A 23,354-nucleotide genomic window follows, 5' to 3' on the forward strand; every position below is an offset into this window, starting at 1 on the left:
AACTATCGCTGATGATAAAGACACTATGAATGACATTAGTGTGGAGTTTGTGCAATCCTAGTTGAATGAAACTTTTCCTTGTAAGACTCCAGGATAGGCAGAACACAAAGCTGACTGGCCCATCACAATAGATCCCTAATTTGTTTCTTCATTTCGGATGTCCTAGACATTTTTGTCAGGGGAAGTGAAGAGGATGGGCTAGGCTAGTTAGGTTTGAATGCCTGTTCATCATTTACCTTTGTGTCTTTGGATAGTTAATTAAGCTCTATATGCCTCAGTTTCCCTATCTGGAGTGTCAGTATTATTATTTTATAGGGTTATAGTATTAGTTGTATGTCAACCTTTTAGAACAGAGTTTGGCACATGTAAGAAATCAAATGTATTTTATTATATATAAGATATATTTTCTATAGTAGTATTCTGTGGCAAAACCTTGATTAATTCTCTTTTTTAAAAATTTTTAAAAAAGATTTAATTATTTATTAGAGAGAGAGAAAGAGAGAGGGCCCTGAGATCATGACCTGAGCCAAAACCAAGAAGCCAAGAGTTAGGCACTGAACCCGCTAAGCTGCCAGGCACCCCTAATTCTCTCTTTTCTTTAGAATTAATCCAAACTCCTAATCTTGCTCCTTGATAATATGATAATTTCCCATTCTGATATCTATTTTTCTAGATATGTCCTTTATTCATGACCAATGTCTGTCTGGTGGGATTAGGAACAACCTGACAGTGTGGTATGTATTTTATCTATTTTTGAATTCCCAGAATCACAAGTCTGGCATATTGTGTTCACTTAGTAAATGTTTGTGGGGTGTGGATCTGAATGCTATTTGCTCTCTTGCCTTCATGTATTTGCCGTGTTTTTATCCAGCAGTGAGGCTTCTTCCTTTCCTGCCTGTTGAAATCATTCCTTCCTTTTTCATGTCTTCCATGAAACCTTAAAGAAAAGTCTCCTCAGTGAAATTCAGTACTGCGCTTTGGGGATCATTTCTTTATGGCCTTCATCATAGTTCTGTACCATCTTAACCTTCACTTCCTACTCCTTCAGGACTGGGTTGTGTGTCCTTAGCTACTAAAGTCACTTTCAACCCTTCAATAATAAGATTTTGTGATTATTTGTCTCCTATAATAGCTTATCCATTATAGGTTTTCTGTAAAGTGTTTGCTTTCCTAAAGGGGAGTAACTATCTCCTCTCGTTTGCTTATTATTGTTTGTGCTTTGGATATAATATTTACTATAGATTCCTTACGCAGTTTAGAGTTAATTGCCTTGTTTCTGTCTTTTCCCCTTGAACCTTTGAGGAATAAGTGGTTGAGTTGCTTATATTTATATTCTTCTGTTCCCTGACCTAGATGTAGGTAAATTTTAGTAAGTCACTTGAAGGAATTAATTTATCAACTAGAAATTGATCTAATATATTTTCGGGTGAAGTGATTCATGGAATGGTACAAAATGTCAGTTGAACAATCTCTGGAGAAAATACCTCTTTAGGTGAAGGAATAGTGTTTGAAATATTCAGAAAAAGAGTATCTGTAGATCTCTCTGTAGATTTTTTTACAAATTTGACTTTTTCTTTCTATGCTTCTTGAAAATATGTCCTATTAGACTATGACCTCTTTGAGGGTAGGATTGCATTTGCACCACTTCTTTGTAACTTTTATCATAGTTGTAACTTTATGTATATGTATGTATATACGTAAATTATAGTTTATACAAAGTACTTATATGTAATTATTTTGTTATGACTAAATGTACTGATATTTTATGTCAGAAAAGCCATTTCTAAACTTTTCAATATTTTAACATGATGTTATATGGAGTGACTTCAAAGAATTTTTTTTTTGCCTATGAAATATTTCCTTTTTTTTTCTGGACTCATACTTTGTGTGTTATAGAACCATCTGAAAGAATGAAGGTGCCAGTAATGCTCCTGTCACTCTACTGAAATGAAGAGGAAACCAACACACATGTGATCAAATGCATAAATCAAGTTTTCTTTGAAAGTTTGTACAGTATAGCAAAACTAAAGAAGAAGCAATAAGAACCTACATCCCTTTAGTTTTGTATCTTCGTCTTTAGTTTTGTTAAAATTGAAATGGTGAGAGAAGGTGATCACAATATATCAATATTCAGTTTTTCAGGATCTGTAAAAACAAAATACCATGAGCCATTAATTAAAAGTGTGTAAGCTCTTTCTTCTTCAATTTTTAATTTTTATTTAAAGTCCAGTTAGTTAACACACAGTGTAATATTAGTTTCAGGTGTACAATACAGCAGTTCACAACACCCAGTGCTTATCATAAGTGTACTCCTTAATCACTTGTTTAACCCATCCCCCCACCCACCTCCCCCTCTAGTAACGATCAGTTTGTTCTCTGTAGTGAAGAGTCTGTTTCTTGGTTTGCCTCTCTTTTTCTTTTTTTCCCTTTGTTCTTTTGTCCACATATGAGTGAAATCATATGGTATTTGTCTTTCTCTGACTGACTTATTTCACTTAGCATAATACTCTCTAGCTCTATTCAGTTGTTTTAAAATGTCTGAATGCTGGGAAAAACATGAGAAGCTCGGACTTCTGAGTTAAATGCAAATGAGTTTGAAGATTAGCCTGCCATTTATACTTTGTAGCCTTTGGAAAGTCTCATAAATTCTCATAGCTTCAGATGCCTCATCTTTAAAAGGAAAACACTAGGGGCGCCTGGGTGGCACAGCGGTTAAGCGTCTGCCTTCAGCTCAGGGCGTGATCCCGGTGTTATGGGATCGAGCCCCACATCCGGCTCCTCCTCTATGAGCCTGCTTCTTCCTCTCCCACTCCACCTGCTTGTGTTCCCTCTCTCTCTGGCTGTCTCTATCTCTGTCAAATAAATAAATAAAATCTTAAAAAAAAAATAAAAGGAAAACACTGATATCAGCTTTATAGGGGTGCTGTGAGTATTAAATGGGAATCAGTACAAGGACTATTCAGTGTAGCAACAGTGTTGTAACTATTCTAAGTGTTCTGCAACTGGTATCTTTTCATGTTCTATAATGGGATAATTCTCATTTATCTTTGTAATTAGGGACACCTATATTCAGAAATAGGAGCAATATGTGATACTTTCCAATTTCTTCAATATTTTTGGGGGACCATGTTATATCATGATGTGTATGTTTCAGTCAATATAGCAAGAGAGTTTTTCTATGGATTGTGATTTATATTTTTAGTCTCAATTTTTATTCTCTGTAATATTTGCTAAAATTTTTTTGTTATGTTCAATTAGCCAACATATAGTACATCATTAGTTTTTGATGTAGTATTCAACGATTCATTAGTTGCATTTGCTAAAATGTTTTAGCCTTTTTTGCCTTATTAGAATTGGTAGGTCCTGAAAGACGGGGGGGTGGGGGGAGAGCATTCCTCTATGTCAGATGCACACTTTGGGGAATTTAATAAACCTTGAAGTATAAACTAACTTTTATTTACTAAGGCCCTAATTATGAGTGATTATTTCAGGAAAAGAAAACACATTTTAACATTGGGAACAGAAGGTCAAAATATATACGCATTAGTGGAATTTTAAACTGTTTCTTTCTTTTGTAGGAATCTGCTAGCAGTGGGTTTATAGATATATCAAGAAGACCAAATTTAATTTATTGTTTTTGTTTGTTTGTTTTTGTTTTTTAGAGAGGAAGAGAGAGAGAGGTGGAGAGGGGCAGAGGAAGAGGGAGAGAGAATCTTAAGCAGGCCCCATGCCCAGCACTGAGCCCCATGTGGGTCTCAGGACCAGGACCCTGAGATCATGACCTGAGCTGGCATCAGGAGTTGGTCATGGGGTGCCTGAGTGGCTTAGTTGGCTAAGCAGCTGCCTTTGGCTCAGGTCATGATCCCAGGGTCCTGGGATCAAGCCCCTCATCAGGCTCCCTGCCCAGTGGGGAGCCTGCTTCTCCCACTGCCTCTGCTGTTCCCCCTGCTGCCCCCCGCCTCACCCCGCCACAGAGAGAGCTCTGTGGCTATCTGTCTGTCTGTCAAATAAGTGAATAAAATCTTAAAAAAAAAAAAAAAGAGTTGGTTGCTTAACCAGCTGAGCCACCCATGTGCCCCCCAAATTTAGTTTTGAAATAAAAAAGGATTAAGAGTTTCTAATTCATATGGCAGAGTTAGAAACTTTTTTTTTTTAATGTGGGAATAAAACCACCTGTTCTTAATTTGACATGTCTTACAGTTACTCGTTTAGTTAGGAAATATTTTGGAAAGCATTGTTTACCTTGTTCTGCCTTTGTCTTCTTGTGGTTTGGTACCTTTGTAATCTTGGGCAGTTGTGGAATTTAGGGAAGCTCTTGCTGCTGGTTGATAGCAGTAGTGTCGGCTCCTGGGGCAGGGGTAGTGCCTTCTGCAGGGGCACTGGTGATGTTTTCAGGTTGGAGGGCACTGGGAGCCGTAGTGCTGGACACAACGCCTGCAGTGTTTTGGGCAGAGGCAGGGGAAGCGGTGGTGGCAGCGGCGGTGGTGTAAATTACAGTTGGAGGAGCACTAGAAGGGGCTGATGGTGCTTGAGAACTAGGACGGACGGTGTTCTCAGGTGGCGAAGTAGGTCTAGGTGATGGTCCATGTGGGAATTGGGGACGGTGGGGGTGGGGGTGGGGGTGAGGGTGGGGGTGGGGGTGGGGGCGGGGATGGTGGCCTCTGGGGGGTTCATGATGACCAGAGTGAGCACATGGTCTTCCAGTAGCTCGTCCAACTTTTGGAGAATATCCTCTCAACAGCTTAGGCCTTAATTGTTTACGTAGTTTAAAATGCTCTTCGGAACTTTCACCAGACTTAGGAGAGAATACAAAAAAGTTGTTTAATACAGGTGTGACATATAACAAGCCTGAATCCAGGCTTTAAAAATATATCTATTTTATCACTTAAATTTGTATAAATAGTCTAACTTCATTCCATAAGTAATTTGATGAGTGTTCCTACCAAGTATAGGGTTGTGAATTATGACCTTAGGTGAAACATAAAGTAAATTGTATCTCTGCTATTCTTAAAGCCTAATAGTTTTATTACAGAAATTCCCAAAATGTGATCTGTTACAGGCAAAATAGTAAAAGATTTTGGTGCTCAAATAACTGTGGAAAAGATTTGGGTAAAGTAAATATGTTTCTTCACTACAGGATTTATTAGAGTTATTTATATAATATGCTGTGACTATTTAGCAAATCCAAGGGATATGCAGTATTTCCCAAATTTATTTCACCATGGAAGAGTGTGTGTGTGTAGCATTTATTCATACTAGTGTTTTAGTGTTTCATGGAGAGCCTGTTGGGACATGCTGTTCTAATTTTCATCCTGGAAAAAAGCATAATGCTATTTTACTATTCTAAATAGAGAATAAAAGGAAACTATAGAAGTTTTGCATTGCTCTGTTCTTATAAACCCAAAATATGAGATTGATAGAACATTTCGTGAACCCACGTGGTTGACTCATTTGCACTGAATTGTAGACATTAAAGGCTAGAAGTACCTTAGGTTAGTCGGTGCATACTTACTCAGTGAAAGCCTCATTACAGCAAAGCCTGGACAATTTTAATTGTCTTTACTTATATGAACTTTAAACATGACATTCCCTTAGGATTTCCATTTAGGCCCTTGCTTCTCATTCTGTCTTCACTGGCAGAAGCTAAGTCTTGGGATTCTAAATATGACATTCCTCCTGCCTCTTCATGAAACATTAGTTCTCAAAGTGAATAAATTCTAAGAAATAGTCATATACCTGACTTTATGATGAAGAAGAAATAAGTTGCCAAAATTGCCATAAACTTTCAAGGTAGGTTTAGAATTTTTTTTTTTCTAAATATCAGCACAACTTGGGTCACTAAACCCAGACATTATTTATTCCACTGTCTGTCCAGCTCTAGAAGCAGGAGAATGTTTTTGTTTTTAAGGATTCATTGAGACTACTTGGTATGGGCAAAAGAGAGAATGGGGGATGTAACAGGATGATGTGACAGTATTTTTAGTTATCCCCCCCTGCTGTGCAGCCTGCCTCCATTGTGACATGGAGTGGGAGATGAGAATTAAAAATGGCAGAGAGTGGAAATAGGGATTTGTGATTTTGAAAAGTCGTTCCAGATGATTCTGAATTTTCTTTTTTTCCCCACTGAAAACCATTGATTTTGAGAAAAGAACGTACTTTTTTGCATTTTGTAGGGTCATAGGAAGTGTTCCTTATTAAAAAGTCATTAATATTTATAAAGAGAAAGACATTTACACTGAACAAACAAATGTAGATAGTTTTTGGTACTGAAGGGTAGGTAAACTTTGCTTTTTAAATGCTAAACTGCCCTACTTCCATTGCAGATTCATATGTATCAAAGAGGTAGGCAATTGAGGCAAGGTTTTGGTGTTCACAGAACTATTCTGAGGGGCTGTCAACATTTTCTTAGGTTGGGAATAAAAGAAACTACCGTGTCAACTCTTCAGTCATAACTAACTTTTGGTTATGAATGAAAATATAAAAAGATAACTAGAAATATAAATAAAACTTACCCTGGAGCTTTTTTGCTTATGTGCACCAGCTGCCTAAAATGGAAATGGAGAATAAAAATAAATATAAAAAAATTAGACCCAGAACATATATGGTGTTTTAAGAATACCGATTGTAAGTTGTTTGAGGGTAATATGTGGTTGGGTTAGGGGATAGAATGGAATATAGTTTTAGAATTTTGGGTGTCATCGTTAAATGTGAGGGACCTTGTAACATTTTAAGCACACGGTTCATAGGACAAAGACGATCAGTTTTTCTGGAGGTCTTTAGGCAGAAGTGCCCCTCTCCCTCTACATTCTCATGGGTGTGTTGCTAACCAGTTTATAGGCAATGCAAGACTTGGCTCCTTTTATCATAATAACTACGATTTACTCAGGTGCCAACCCTGGGGACCACTGTGGAACCAATATCATTATGAACTTGATATAATTAAAAACCGGCCTGTGATTTGGGGAGAGAAAAATGAGTAATCCAAAGAGTTCTGGCATAGGGTTTTTCACTGGATGGAAATTCCACCTAGCTACATTTTAGCATGAAACAACAGGGAAAAGGCTTGTTTCATAGCACATTGGTTGTTCATGAAATGTGTTGTTCATGAAATGATACTGGGTTAAGTTTATAGCAATAAGTGTTAGACAATGTAACCTACCCTTTAGATAATGTAACTTAGGCATGAGCTTTAGATAAACAAATCTAAAAATGTTGAGAGGATAGCAAGCACATGCTCTTGATTGAAAAGTTATATATCATGTCTAGAATTTCTTAATTTTTTTGATCCAGGTGAAATCCCTTATATGGTTAAAAATCTATTTGATAGTGTTTCCTATAATCTTTCTTTTTGGGGAGCTTACTAAAGACTAAATGCTACTCAGGAATGTTATTGCAGGGGTGGAATCAGAATACGCAATTTAAAATCATAACACTACAATATCCTACTTACACATGTGGGAATTCTAAAGATTACAAACGTGGAAAAAAGTTAAAATGTTGAGTGTATCCTAAGGTCAACAAAAGATTGTAAAGAAAGTTGAGGTCTTAGGCAAAAATAAAATTAAACAAGGTTTGTGTGGTATAAAGCTGTGTTGACATAAAACAGTAAACTGAATGTACACTCTATGATTAAGAACTAAATAAGAAAATAAACATAGGTGAAGATATTCAATATTTACCGAGAAGCAAGCGGTGAAAGTCAAGATGACAGCAAACAAAATGAGAGCCTTCATTTTAATGTCTTATCGTCTTCTGGAAGTAGTCAGCAAAAGATGATGCTTTGTTGTTGGTGGGAGAATAAAATAAATATTTTGTTTTTGCTCAATCTTAACCAAAGGAAAAACATTTATGCATGTTAAGGCACATCAATGGCATATATGGTATCTATTATATAATAAAAAATTATCAAACTTATAAGAAGAATTGTCCAACTAATATGTGCAAAGTTATAAATAATAACTCCAGTGGTAATACCTGTAGTAGACAGAAACATAGGCAGAAGTTCGTCCTTGTCTCATTGTCAAGAAAACATATAGAACTTCTTTTTTGAATTGCTATTTTACAATTATTGAAGAGTTATTTGAGAAGGTAAAACCAAATTATGGTCAAGATAGTGAGGTTGATATCCTCGCACACAACTATTGGTTCTATTAACGGAGATGATTTTTTTTAATAATAATTTTTTATTATGTTATGTTAGTCGCCATACAGTACATCCTTAGTTTTTGATGTAGTGGTCCGTGATTCATTATTTTCATATAACACCCAGCGCACCATGCAATATGTGCCCTCCTTAATACCCATCACTGGCCTATCCCAGTCCCTCACCCCCATCCCCTCTGAAGCCCTCAATTTGTTTCCCAGAGTCCATAGTCTCTCATGGTTATAATTTTTTTGAAAAACAATATGGCAACATGCAAAAGATGAAAATGTTTATACCTTTAACCTAGAGAATCTGTCTTAAGAATTATCTTTGATAAATTAACTAGTAGAAAAAATTTTAAAATCATTTTAGTGTAACTTACAAGTTAAAAAAATACAGATACTGATAATCATGAAGACTTCATAGAAATTAAAAAAAAATGCTTGTTAAAATGATAAGTGAAAAGTTTAACTACTATACTATACTGTAAGTTATCCAAATAACACAAGTGAAAAGTTTAAATAGTAAATTATCCAAATAGACAAGGCAGGAAAATGTAAGTGAAAGATAAAATAAGCGTGATATGATTGTTTAAATTACGTGTGAATTTTCTGTTATTAAAATTTGATGGTGTTTTGTTGACTATAATTTAAACACAAAAAAGAAATCAAGAAATTGCCATTAAAATAGTCTTCTGGCTCTGATTTTGACCTTACACACTTAAGACTTCAGACATAAAATTTTAGATGTTAACTTAAAAATGTGATAGGTAGAAATGAGATATTTATATTAATATTGTCATTAGTATTATTTTTGTCATCTAGTAACTGTTAGAAATTTGACATTTCTGTTAAACTTTTTATGATCATTATTGCTAGATTTTCCTATTTAAAGGAAATGCAAAATAAACCAAATCCAAACCTCTCCAATTGCAGTTCTTTGAGGGCTATTATAAAATTATCCTTTCTTCATAACTTTGCATTCATATATCATACTTCAGTAACGAATCATTTTTTGGTCACTATCCATTTATCTAATTTCTCTCCCAAAAAAGAAAAGTAGCTAAGTAGAGGAATTAATGGCTAATTATTTCTGCTTACAAAATCTCAGGTTCAAATGTGACTTTTTCCAATCTTTAAAAACATGATAGCCACAACATAATTGATGGAGAATTACTATCTTTTAACAATGACTTTATTCAATAGGGCATCTTCTTTTGATTTGAAGGGAAAGATCACTGGATTAATAGTCACTGGAGTTGAGCTTCAGTTGCCAACCCTGGTCACATTATTTAGCCTATCTGAGGCCCAGGTTCCACCTTTAAAATGGAATGATTAATTTGACAAAACTGTCACATCCCAATACTCCCAAGAAAAGGAACAGAAAACTAGATTAATAAGTGTTTCTCCATATGTGAAATAGTCACAATCTCAAGCAAAATATAAGACACATTTAGATATTTATATGCCCTTCCCTTTGTAATAAAAGAGATAAATAGAACGGAAACACTCCAAGTAATAAAAATTAAAAAAAAATCAGGCCCAACGATTTCTTGCATAACTTAGTTAAATATATGTTCTTCCCACTGAAAGCACTTTCATTTTTATACGTACAAAACTAAAATATGGATTCATGTCTAAAAGGGGACCACTTTAAAACTGGGATCCCAGAGGACAAGCTATTTTTATTATTATTATATTTACTGAAATTGCTAACATTTTACTAATATGTAAGTGGATAGAACTTATAGGTTGATGAATTTATTAAAGCATTTCCATTTATTTTCTATTTACGATATATTTCATATGCATTGTCTATTGGAATTGTGTGGAAAACAGTTTGAGATCTCATGATAGTTACACTAATTAGAAACTGGAGATCCTATGATGATTATGCTAGTTAGAAATTAATTGATATAATCAATGTCTAAGGAAAATTGATTTAAGGGATCCTCTTTCTGCTTGTCCAGCAATGTCAGCCTTACCTCAGGTTCGAAGTCTGGAAGCTTGGAGAAAGAGTGCAGGTGACTCATGCCTTATAAAGGAATTTTTTCCCCCTCTTCATTATCCTTGCTATTTGTTCCTATTGCTAAGCAAAATATTATTATTATTATTATTTTAGCATTTGCTTCTGGGCTAATCCAAACTGTTTCCTGAAGCAAAAAACGAAGTGTTATAATCTTCAGAAGTTGACATTTTTCCTTTTCACTTCTCTCAGAAACATCATGGCTAATTAACTGTGCATTAGAAGAACTAAAGGCTTGTTCTTTATAATTTAAAGTTAATACTCTGAGTCAATTTCTTTCCTTTATTTCAGATGTTTTCTTACATAACTTGACATTTTAGTATCAAAGCAGTAATTATTGAAACTTGACTATAAGCTCTAGGTCTGTGAACACTTTCATAATTAAGACTGTTGTTTATATTTATTTGCCTTACTGCTATTTGATAGTGTGGATTCTGAGCTGGCAGAAAGTATTTGAAGATAGTAGCTTCTTTTGTGTTCATCTTTAGCTTTTTAAGATAAAATACTTCATTCCTGAAAGTTAATTTTTAGAGATTATAAAATGAGCTCAACTTTAAACATTAGTACTTGGAGGGCAGCTGCAAACATTACATTCTTTTACTGCCTTTCTGAACATAAAAATGAGAAAAAGTAGCTAGTAGACCATTTTGACACCCCTTAATATGCTAACATCAAGACTAGTAATTCTTCAAATTGTCAAGTAAGATATATTATGCACCACAGCTTATCTTGCTCGGAAGAAACATACCCGTTATTGAATAATACAAAATGTGAGCATTGTAGTAATTTGACATTTGCTTTGATGTAAGGGTTACTTCCCTGAAAATGTCCTTCCATCACCAGAAGGATAGGTAAACATCATCACGTATTTGCACATGGAAGGTCTCCTGGTGGGTAATAGGATTTGTAACGCTTTTCTTTCAAGTTAGCAGTTAACAATGATATGTCTTCTTGGCATTAATTCACCCAGTGATGAATTGAAGATCAAATGAGAGCCTCTAGACTTTTTCTCTTAAAAGTGAATTTGAGGGCACTGAAAAACAGTGTTTCCTTGGCTATTGGTTTTTCAGTTTGTTCACATATAGTTTTGGTTTTTTTAGGATAACTCATTATAGTGAGGGCAACCTAAAATCCAATCAAGATGAAGACCTAGGTCTGTGTGCTTATACATAGATTATAATTTTGTACATGAAGAGACTGAGACTTGAGAAAATAGTTAGCTCATAGTTTTAAGACCAAGTATTTTAACCCAGATTTGTTTACCTTCACAGCTTTTTCTTCACAGCAAACTATTTTTAAGCACGTTTGACTCCTGTTAAGAAAATTTTTGATTAATTATTATAGTGAGTAGGCTGTAGACAGAGAACTATCTTAGGCATTTTTGTGTCTTAATCAACTGGTAGATTATAATGTTTTGACCAAGTTAATATTTATGAACTTCCTTTGCTTTTCTGACTTCGTTATAAATTATATCTAATCCAAAATTCTATAGAATAAGAGAAAATATAAAGATTTCAACTCACAGGATGCTTGTTCTCATTAAAGAGAGGCAGCCAAACTTGTTTAGGGACAACTACCAATTGGGACTGTTACTACAGCTTTCAGATTTTTACTTAAAATTTTCATATTGAAAACTCTATGTAGTTAAGTCTGTTGCTCATTTGATTATCATCTGGTTAATAGTACAAATGGAATACACTCATATTGATAATTGTTACCGATAATTATTCTTACTGATTCCTCCTCTAGTTTCTTATCTCTCTGCTTCTTGCTTCCTCTGCATCCCCAGTCCAACTTTTACTTTTCCACCAAAATAACCTTTCTGAAACACAATTAACGTAGTATTAGCCCCTTGCTTAAAACTTTTGATGCCTCCCATTTTATGCAACAGCATTTCCTAAACTATGTTCCTAGAGATGTTTACTGGAGCTCCATGAAAATACAGCTCCATGAACACTTCATATAGATATTCTCATAGTCACCCCAACATTTCAGCAATGTATTTTACCCTGAAACTCTTTTTAGCTCCTTTCCTGAAAAAAAGCCATGAATTCGGGGCACGTGGGTGGCTCATTCAGTTAAGCGTCTGCCTTCGGCTCAGGTCATGATCTCAGGGTCCTGGGATCGAGCCCCGCATCAGGCTCCCTGCTCAGCAGGGAGTCTCTTTCTCCCTCTGCCTCTGTTGCCCCTCCCTTGTGCTCTCACTCTCTGTCTCTCATTCTCTCTCTTTCTTTCTCAAATAAATAAAATTTTTAAAAAAGCCATGAATTCCTGTGAAACTAGCTTGGGAAATATGAGCTGTTATGTGAAATTTTTTTAAAAGAATTTGTCTATGTATTAGAGAGAGAGAAAGAGTGTGCACAAGCATGAATGGGGATGGGCAGGGGGAGAGGGAGAAAGAATCTGAAAGCAGACTCCACACTGAGAGCAGACTCCACACTGAGAGCAGAGTCCCAAGTGGGCCTCAGTCTCCCTGGACTACGAGATCATGACCTGAGCTGAACTAAGAGTTGGAAGCTTAACCCACTGAGCTACCCAGGTGCCACTGTTATGTGAAATTTTAACTCTAAGTTGCTAACACATGATGTGATAATTTTATGTTACCTTGCCTTGGTTGTGATGCTTAATTCCTTGTCAAATACTAGTCTAGATGTTGCTGTAAAGATATTTTATAGATGTGATTAATATTTATGAGCAGTTGACTTTAAGCAGATTACCTTCCATAATGTAGATGAGGTTAATTTAATCAATTGAAGAGAAAAGACTGAAGTTTCCTAAAAAAGAAAGAATTCTGCCTAGGGACTGAAGCAGAGAATCCCTATCTGAGTTTCCAGCCTGAAGTCTTGCCTTGTGGATTTTGGACTCAAGATTGCAACATCAGCTCTTAACCTGAATTTCTAACCTGTCAGTCTGTGCTATGGGTTTTGAACTTGCCAGTATCCACAATTATATGAGCAATTTCTTAAAATTTTATCTATCTATCTATCTATCTATCTATCTATCATCTATCTATCTATCTATCTATCTCATCTGTTTATCTCCATCCATCCATGCATCCATCCATCCATCCATCCATCCATCCATCCATCCATCCATCCTTGGTTCTGTTTCTCTGGAGAACCCTGACTAATACACATAATCTGACACATTCTTATTATTTTTGCTTTTGTGAGGCTATAATATCAGTCACAACTTGGTATATCTCTTACCATTCTCTCTCAGATTCTGTTTGCTGTAAACTTATTTCAGTATTATTGGGCAAACCAAGTACAGTTGACCCTTGAACAATGTGGGGGTTAGAGGTGCCGGCACCCTGCACAGTCAAAAATCCATGTATAAATTTTGACTCACCCAGAACTTAACAGCTAATAGCCTACTGTTGAAGTCTTACTGATAGCATAAACAGTCAATTAACACATATTTTTTATGTTATATATATTATATACAGTATTCTTCAAGTAAGCTAGAGCACAGAAAATGTTATGGAAATCATAAGGAAGAGAAAATATATTTACAGTATTATACTGTATTTACCAAAAAAAAAAAAAAATACACATGTAAGTGGACCTATGCAGTTCAAACCTGTTTTGTTCAAGGGTCAACTCTATTTTTTTGCTTCTGGATTTTTGCCCTTGCCCTTCCTTCCCTCAGCTTGAAACCAGTGATCCCTTCTTGTCCTGGTAAACTCATATTTATCTCTGTGTATCCAATTCATATTATCTTTCCTCTGAGAGCATTCATAGCCTAATGAGTGAAATCACCTTTCACTCTTTTATTTAATTGATTCATTTAAAGGACGTTTATTGAGCATCTACTGTGTTCGAAGCTCTCAGAAGTGAGCAGTGGATAAGAGGGATATCATCTCTCTTTTTTTAGGATGGGGTGATCAGCTCTGTTTACTCAAGACACTCTAGTTTATGCCTGTTGTTGTGGGATCATTATTAATACTGCCTTCATTCTGTCTCAAAACTATTTTAGTTTTGATGATAAATTATGTGATCTTCTTACTTATCAAACATACAGTAAGGAAGACAAACTTTAAGCAGGTGTTGTAGGTTGAATTGTGTCTTTTCCCTGCCCCCAAATATGTTGGGCTCCTAACTCCCAGAACCTAAGAATGTGACCTATTCAGATATGGAGTCTTTGCAGATGTAACCAAGTTAAGAGGCAGTCATATTGGATTAAGGGTCCTAATCCAATGACTGGTGTCGTTATAAGTGGGGAGAAATTGAACACAGAGACACACAGAGAATATCATGTGATAAGGGAGGCAGAAATTGTAGCGATGTGTCTATAAGCCAAGGAGTGTCAAGGATTGCTAGCCACCACCAGAAGCTAGAAGAAGCAAGAAAAGATCCTCCCCTTGAACTTTTGGGGAGCAGTGGCCTTACTGACACCTTGATTTCAGACTTCTAACCTTCAGAACTATGAGAGAATAGATTTTTTTTTTAAGCCATCTAGTTTGTGGTAATTTGTTACAGCTTTCCTAGGAAATCAATACAACAGGCAACTTGAAAAATTATGTGTTACATAAAGCAAGATATTTCGTACTATGAGGCAATATGATGGGAGAATATAAAAGCCTACATGATTGGAGGAAATAACATATAGGGGATTTTGAAAATGTCTCAGGAAGAGTATAGCGTTTTCAGTGATCCAAAGACAAGATATAGTTTGATGCTCTAAAGAAACCAGCAGAGGAACTACAGAGTTGAGATTTAAGAGCAGAAGTTGACAGTGGCGTATCATAAGGCTGCATAGATTAGCAATGTCCTGGTTGTGGAGAACCTGACAAATAACAAAGTGATTTTAGACTATGCTAAAGTTGGTGGAAAGCCGCTGGAGCATTTTGGGTGTGGAGCCGGAAGTAGCATGATCAATTGGTGCTATAAAATGTTATTTTTGCTTGATAAAACTTTGGATAAAGAACAGTGGTAAGAATGGAGGCAAGTGGATTCCTGAGGATTCCTGAGGGCCCAGAGGTGAAAACTTTGTTTTTGTTGCATGTGGAGAATGAGAGAGAGGGGCGTGAAAGAAGAGTCCCAGTTTCTGGCTTGGACAGCTGTGCAGATGGTGTCTTTTGCTTGAGATAGAGAATGTTAGAAGAGAAATTTGAGGGAAGGGGAATGCCAGTTTCAATTTAGATTTCTGTTATCTTGGAAGGGTATGTGAAAAATGCAAAAGAACATACCAATAGTGTTGTGGAAATAGACTGCAGACTCAAAATTTAATTCGTGTATCATTTATTTGCTTCTAATCTGCAACAGGTAGAATTGGGCAATGCACACATATCACACACATACTGGCCCAGTTTGCCAGTTTTCTTGGTACGTTGAAGTTACAAATGTTTGTTAATGCATTCCTATGTACAGCATCTCTTTAGGAGAATGGTTTTTCTTTGTGGACAGGGGTCCTTTTGTTTTATAACTGGTTCTCTCTCTCTCTCTCTCTCATACTGGATCAAGAATTTCTTGGGGCGCCTGGGTGGTGCAGTCCTTAAGCGTCTGCCTATGGCTCAGGGCGTGATCCCAGCGTTCTGGGATCGAGCCCCACATCAGGCTTCTCCGCTGGGAGCCTGCTTCTCCCTCTCCCACTCCCCCAGCTTGTGTTCCCTCTCTTGCTGGCTGTCTCTCTCTGTCAAATAAATAAAATCTTTAAAGAAAAAATTTCTTAAGACATGAGAAAGAGGTTTATATCACAGGGTAGGGATAGCTGTGGGTAAGAGTTACATGTGGATTGTGAACAGGGGTTACTTTAGGACAAAGGAACTTTGGACAGAAGCATCTTGTGTCAGAGGAAACTATGGATAGGATTATCTTGTGACTCGGGAGTATCTTTTATCAAATATAATAAAGTATTATAAGTGATATTATTGAAGAATGTGTATGGTGAGTGGGGTAACACAACAAATTGTCATACCTAGGGATGGTTAGAGAAGCTAACACTTCAGGTGAGTTTTGAAAGATGGTTAAAAGATGCATGTGAAACTGCAGAGAATTCTAGGGGCAGAGAGTATGATGAAGAAAGACACAGGGACTTGAAACTATTTGGGTTCATCGTTATTAGGATGCTTCAGTTTTAACCAACAGAAATCTCAACCCAAACTCATTTAACTAGAATGGAAAATGTATTATCTCAGGTAAAAAAGCAGACCAGGCTTGTTCTGCGAAGGCTTGATGTATGATGTGAGTAGAACTCCATTCTTTTTTATATTTCTTGGCTCTTATTTCTTCAGTGTTGGCTTTATTTTCAGCAGTGTGCCTCCTTGTGATCCCTAGATGGCTCCAGAAGCTCCTTGCGCTACATGTTTCCAGACTGATGTTTCTTCCAGAAGCTTATTTTCCACAAATATGTCCTCTTTGCTCAGATTGGTTTATGTGCTTATCCTTGAATGATTTAGGCAAGGTGTATAGACACGTAACTAGCTCATTGCTGGAATTTGGGGTGGGGTCTTTCTCACTTAAACATGTGTGAAAGGGAAAGAGTTGTAAAACAAAGAAAACCGGCGTGTATTACAAGGAAGATTTTATGGCAGGCAGAGGTTAGAAGCTAGGTCAAAAACAGATGTCACTCACACTAATGAAACTTTTAATTCCTCTCATTTCTTCATTTATAAACATTTATTGAGTATCTCCTATCTATTAGGTACTCTCTAGCTCAGGAGTCATGGATCTCAGCTCTCAGGGAGTATACATTTAGTACTTTGTATAGATGGAGTGTGGTGTGTGAAGGGAGGGCAGAAGTAAAGGTGGGTTGAGGAAAAAGGTGGGCAGAGGAAAAAACATGGAGAGGCTTGTGTGCCTTGCTGAAGAGATTGGACTTTATCATAAAGACAGTAAGGAGCAAGTAAAGGGCTTGAGAAGAAAGATGAGGACTTCACGGCATAATTAATTGGTGGGAAAGAAGACCAGGGGTAGACTGGAAGTTACAGATTGCAGGCAGGCTTAAAGAAGGGAGTGAAAGTGGAACTAGAGAAAGAAGGAGGGTTCTAAGTTGAGAATGATTCATTGTTGAACAATTCACACAAAGCTGTTTGCCTTTGAACTTGGGCTTTAGAGTCATACAGATCTGGAGAGCTGAGCTTTGCCACTTACTGGCTTAGTTATCTTGGTCCAGTGGCTTTTCTCAGGTTTTGCTTTGGTCATCAGTAAAATGAGACTATCCCAAATGTCCTCCCACTGTACGCCCCACGCTTCTTTTTAGGGTCATCACTATTTAGTACATTTGGGAATAAAGACTGTTTCACATCCATTCCTTAATTCAATATCTTAGCTGTTTCTTCTCAGGTCCACCAGTTCCTTTACTTAGGAATCGCATATTAAAGACCTTGTTTCTTTACTTTACTATGAAGTTGCACAATTTAAAATTGATTATTAGGCCTCCATTCTTTGAAAAGTCTGGTGTCCACTGGCCACCAATAATCACACTGGCCACGTTTTTTTAAATTAAGTTAAATTTTTTGTTTTTTAATTGAAGTATAGTTGACATACAATACTGGGCACTGTTCTTTCTGGACTGTAGCCAGTTGCCCAGGTGTTGTGTTTCTCCTATCTTTGTCCAGCCTTATCCGTAAATTTCCCATTATCCTGTGTTAATAGAGAACATTATCTTTTTTTTTTTTTTTAAGATTTGATAGAGAAAGCAAGAGAAAGCATGTGTGGAGGAGAGGCAGAGAGGAGGGAGAAGCAGCCCCCCCAACCCCCTGCCCCTAGCAGGGAGCCCCAGGTGGGGCTCCATCCCAGGACCCTGGGATCATGACCTGAGAGGAAGGCAGATGCTTAACCACTTAACCAGCTGAGCCACCCAGGGGTCCCAAACACATTATCTTTTTAATTGCTTTCATTGTTCTAGTCCAGTTTATGCCTCAGGGCCTCATATCTCTCAGTCAAAAGGGACTTTCATACTATTTTCTAAAAAAGTCCCCAAAAGAAACTATGGTTGCAGTTTATAAAATAATGCTATTTAGCCACTACCTATATCTCAGTACTAAGGTTGTTTTGAGGACAAAATTATTAAAACTTTAATAGCTTTCAAAAAGCACCACATGATTTGTTTTTTGCCTACTTTTTCAGTCTCAACTTAAGTTATTTTCCAACGGATGACATGCTCTATCACATAGTCTGTTCGTTTCCTTGAGAAACTGGGGCCATTTCTAGCCTCAGGGCTTTGGGCATGTTGTGTCCTCAGCTCTTCACATTTTTCAGTCTTTAGCTTAAATCGTACTTTCTCAGAGACAACTTCCCTGGATTAAAATTTGTGTGAGGCCTGAATCTCTAATCACTTATTATTTTTGTTTGTAAGACCCAACACAATCTGTAGTTGGCATTGCTTCGTGTGTGATTATTTGAGATTTATTTAATATTTTTCTTTTCCAGTGGATTCATTTCCATGATGGCAGGGGCTGCGTCATTTGGTTTTCACTATACTGTCCAAAAGAGGATTCTGAGGTGCTTGGAACATAGTAGGTACACAATAAATATTTTATAACTGAAAACTGAATAAAATACTTAGTGTCTGAAACAAAGTAAATAATAAATACTAGCTAATATTTTTATTAGGTGTGGGAAAATGCAGGCTGGCTGTCCAATTTTCTGGCTGATAGTGTTGACAATCATTCAGCCCCTTGGTGTACACTTTATATTCTGGATTTTATGCATTTACAAATGAATGAAAGCAGAAAGAATGAAAATAACCTGCATTTCCTTCCTAGAGATAATCGCTGTTAAGGTATTGTTATATGTATCTGTCTATTTATGTGTATGTCATACATATCACTGTGTAAATTTCATTTTGGAGTTTGTTGTGATTTCCCCCCTTTCCCCTATGTGATTAAGTTCTCTTTGGGGCACCTGGCTTGTTTAGTTGGTAGAGCACATGACTCGTGATATCAGGATCGTGAGTTCAAGCCCCATGTTGGGTGTGGAGACTACTGAGTAAATGAGTGAATGAATGAATGAGTGAATGCTCTTTTACAGACCACTTTAAAAAGTGCATACTGTTGCTTCCTATGGGGATACTGAAATGTAACCCATTCCATGTCACTAGAATTTTAGATTACTTTTAGTGTTGCTCTTTTATAAACATAAAAAATCACATGAATGCCTTTGGCAGCACCTTTTTTTTTTTTTCTTCTGTAAAACTGTGAGAGCCAGTAATGCACAGAGCTCATGCTCTGTAGGAAGACTACCTGGCTTGAGGCCTTCTTTACTACATAGTAATTATGAGGCTTGGGCATGTTACATGGATTTCCTGACTTAGTTTCTTTATCTGGACAATGGGTATAATATTGTTCTTCCTTACAGAATTGCCATGCGAAGCGAATGTTATTCTAAATGTGAACACAACAAAGCCTGTGATAATTGTCAGCTACTTTCATGATCTCTAAATCTTAAGAAAATTCTTACTTGCAAAATAGGCTAAAAACTTTAAATATTTTTAATGCTTATTGCATATATTTCCACATTACCTCCCAGAAAGGGTGGAGAAATTTGCATTAGCCAATGATGGATATTTAAAATGATCATTTTCAATTGTCAAATGGTTAAAAAAGAAATATCTAATAATTTCACTCTCTTTAAATACTATGATCATTGACTTTTTATATGTTTATTGGCAATTTGTATTTCATGAATTATCTCTTTATTTCTACTGCCCATTTAAAATTCTTTCTCTTAAAAAAAAAGACTTTCTCTTTAGGAGCTCTTCGTAGACTGAGGGTAGTAATCTTTTCACTGCGTATACTGCAATTGTTTTTCCCAAGTTATGATTTACTTTTTAATTTTATGTTCATTTTCTTTTGTACAGAATTTTACCTATTCATGGTGTCAAATCTGTGAATCTCCTTTTTTTCATTTCTTATATGCTTAGATTTCTTGCATTTGGATAAATGCATTTCTTGCACTTGGATAAATATACATATGTTTCCTTCTATGCTTTTGTATGTTTTTATATTTTTTATTTTTATATTTAAGTTTTTTATATTTAAGTCTCTGATCCATGTAGAATTTATTTTAGAGTGTGGTCTTAATACTGTAGCTTAATTTTTCTTCAAATACCCAGTTGTTAAGGCAAGATTAATTACTCATCAGATCTCATGGTTTTGAAGTTCACTTTACCATATGGTAAATTTTTATGATAAAATGTTTTTTCTGGGTTTTCACGTGCTACCGTAATAACTCTAGTCTATAGTCTATCTAATGGTATACATCCCCCCGCCATGTACCATTTACTATTTACCCAATGTTTTAGCTTTGTTTTTCTTTTTCTTTTAATATGATAAAATTATGAGTCTCTGTAGAATAATTCTGTCTTTGGTGTCCAAAGCTAAGTTTTTTTAAACAATAGATTTTAATTTTACATTTGACCCTTGAACAGCATAAGTTTGAACTGCACAGGTCCACTTATATGTGAATGTTTTTATGGTACAGTATTGTAAATGTATTTTCTCTTATTAATGATTTTTTAAATAACATTTTCTTTTCTCTTTATTGTATGACTACAGCATATAATAGATTCACAAAGTATGTGTTAATTGACTATATTATTGGTAAGGATTCCAGTCAACAGGTTATTAATGGCTTACTTTTGGGGGACTCAAAAGTTACAGGTGGATTTTTGACTGGTAGGGGATCAGCCCTCCTTATCCCCATATTGTTCAAGGGTCAACTTTACTTATATTTCTTCTAATTTAAGAATTTTGTCCTAGAATATCAAACACATTTACACACAGTGAATCAGTTGCTGTCAAAGGATTTATTGAAGAAAAATCAGCAAAATGAAAACAGACCCATTTTAAAAGCCTGTGTCAGAAAAGAATGAAGATACAAGTCCTTGAATTGCTAACCAAATGCATAAGAAGAGTGCGATATCAGTGCTTAAGACCTGAAAAAAATTAACAAAAATTCAGGAAAGAAATTTTACAGAAAGAAAATTAGATTGATTCAAATGGTTTTATACAATATGTTTTTGACAAATTTACATGTTTATAAAATATCACTTTGCCTTAGTTTGCATCTAACATGAGCCAGGAACTCTATGATATTTCTTACATTTTTTTACATGTGGGTGCTAAACAATTACTGAATAGCCTTAATTCTATTGCAAATAGAGGGAGAATTGCAAATACATTTTTTAATAGAAGAGAGTCATTGGTTGCATGAAAATATTTGTTTAGAATTGGCATTTCAGAACTTTTAATTCTACAGCATTTTTTTTGAGATATATTAATTCAGTTCTCATCTCTTCAACTCATACTAAAATATGCTATCAAGGGTTAATTAAAATGACATGCATCATTAAAGGTAGCAGGAAGTGAGCTTTCTTTATTGCTCTCTCTCTACATATCCCTGAAAGCTGGAATTAAAGGTTTTATATTAAGATAAATAATTGGATAATAATTGAATTAAACTTTTTGATAGTAGAGGAACTCTTGTACACTGAGTTTTTAAGTTTCCATAAGTATGTTCTACTGCATGACCTCTGTTGTTAAGCACCCACATTTTTCTGAGTCTAATACTTGCCTTAAATGCTCACATTCCTTGTTAAGATTTTTGCTTGCTGGACAAACTTCTTAGATGTTAAAGTTAGCTGTCTAGGCTGTTGCTCAATTCTGTGTGGCATCTGTTTTGCTACTTTCAAATCAGGAACTCATCTGGTTCTTCTTTCAGTAGCTTAAAGACACCCATTTCAGTTGTAAAAGCATCTTCCTCATTGTTTAGGGTATCTGGATCAGGGGTAGTTTCTGAAAGTGGCTCACTTTCCTTAGTTACAGATTCCATTGTATTATTTTCGGACAGATCTTCTTTTGTCATAGTAGATGAGTTTTCTGTGAGGTTCATAGCTACTGATGTTGGGACTACAAAGTCATATCTGGATTCAACAGCAGTGAGCAAAATGGGATGATTCTCTGCTTCATTTGTGCTATCTTTCTCCATCCAAACATTGACTTCATCCATTGACTCTTCATCGATCAGCAGAATATCTTCTGGGTTATCTTTGTCTCTTTCGACAGTGGTAGTAAGTTCAAACACAGTGATGAACTTTTCCTCATCGGAGTCTGTTAGTTTAGGCACAGCATTGGGGTCATCCTCTGGAAGACTTAAGTCAATTTCAGGTATTTTCTCTTCTGTAAGGGCAGTTATATCTGGAATAGTGAAGTTTTTTTCAGTAACAGGAGAGATTTCAGCCTTAGGAATAGACGAGTTGGTGATCTGGACAGCCTCATCCGCAGTGTCATTGGATTTAGCCGAGGAACTGTAATTGTTAACATCAGGTCCATCCTTCTTAGCTGGAAGGGTGGGAGTGTCTGCAGTGCTGGCGGTGCCTTCCTTTAATGTGCCAGAGACTTCAGAAGTTATTGAGACATTTTCGTCCCCTGGGTCAGTGGTATCCAAAAGAATATCTTCTCTTGCCATGTTAGTGGAAAAATCTATTAAAGAAACAGTAGCACCTGGTGATGAAATATTACCAATTTTCACTGGGATTAAATTTCCAGTAATAGAATCATTAGCCATGGAGTTTGTTGTGCCTGTCAGAGTAGTAATTTCTTTCTCCAGATGGGTTGATGACTTAATAATATGGGACTCAGCATCATCTTCTGATTTTACTTTTTCCTTTGGAGATGTAAGCTTGCTGTCTGTTGTTGAAAAGTCACTTTCTAGTGTATAGTCATTCACTGAAGTAATGTGGTCTCCTTCTGAAGTAATGGTTGTTTCTGATTTAGGAGTAGTGTTGTCAGCCCCAAAGAAAATGGTTGCTTCAGTTGTTTTACTGCTTTCTGTTGGAGGATGAGAATAAATTTTTGGCAAACCATCTTCAGCCATGGGACAAAATGGCACCATGCACACTCACAGGTCTTTCCCTGGGCCCGGTGGTATCCCTAGGCAGGAGAGTGATGTTCATTATAGTGATTGAAGCATTGGTCATCATGGTGATTGTTGCATCAACCATAGGGCCAATGGCAGTGGCTCTCCTTGGAGGTTGTTTCTGTGCTCTGATTGGGCATCTAGTTTTAAGAGTATTGATATTAGATGAAAAGACAATAGAATCCTCTCTGATTATGAAATCAACATTCACAGCTGGATTTATTGTGTTTTTCTTTATAAGGGATTTACCTTCCATTATGGAGCTAGCGTCACTTGAAACAGACATAGCAGAGTCAGCCAGGTACTTGGTGGGTCTGGTGTCA

General features: G+C 36.2%; 1 protein-coding gene and 1 long non-coding RNA gene across 3 annotated transcripts in view; one reads left to right on the plus strand and one right to left on the minus strand.

Moving 5' to 3' along the window:
- The first annotated feature begins 483 nt into the window (after positions 1-483).
- The window catches only part of LOC148109549 (uncharacterized), a 141,038-nt gene continuing 118,167 nt past the window's right edge, over positions 484-23,354 (plus strand). For both annotated transcript variants that reach the window (XR_015725453.1, XR_015725454.1), the window contains exon 1: positions 484-734. This is a non-coding gene — a long non-coding RNA (uncharacterized LOC148109549). The remainder of the gene's footprint in view (positions 735-23,354) is intronic.
- Positions 21,802-23,132, minus strand: CABS1 (calcium binding protein, spermatid associated 1). Its single transcript, XM_045789155.2, has one exon. The coding sequence runs from the start codon at positions 23,005-23,007 to the stop codon at positions 21,802-21,804; it is 1,206 nt and encodes a 401-aa protein (XP_045645111.2). The 5' UTR covers positions 23,008-23,132.

Source organism: Ursus americanus, chromosome 8 (genome assembly GCF_024610735.1).
Source record: "Ursus americanus isolate L20-20 chromosome 8, mUrsAme1.1.p, whole genome shotgun sequence".
In the NCBI taxonomy this organism is placed as follows: domain Eukaryota; kingdom Metazoa; phylum Chordata; class Mammalia; order Carnivora; family Ursidae; genus Ursus; species Ursus americanus.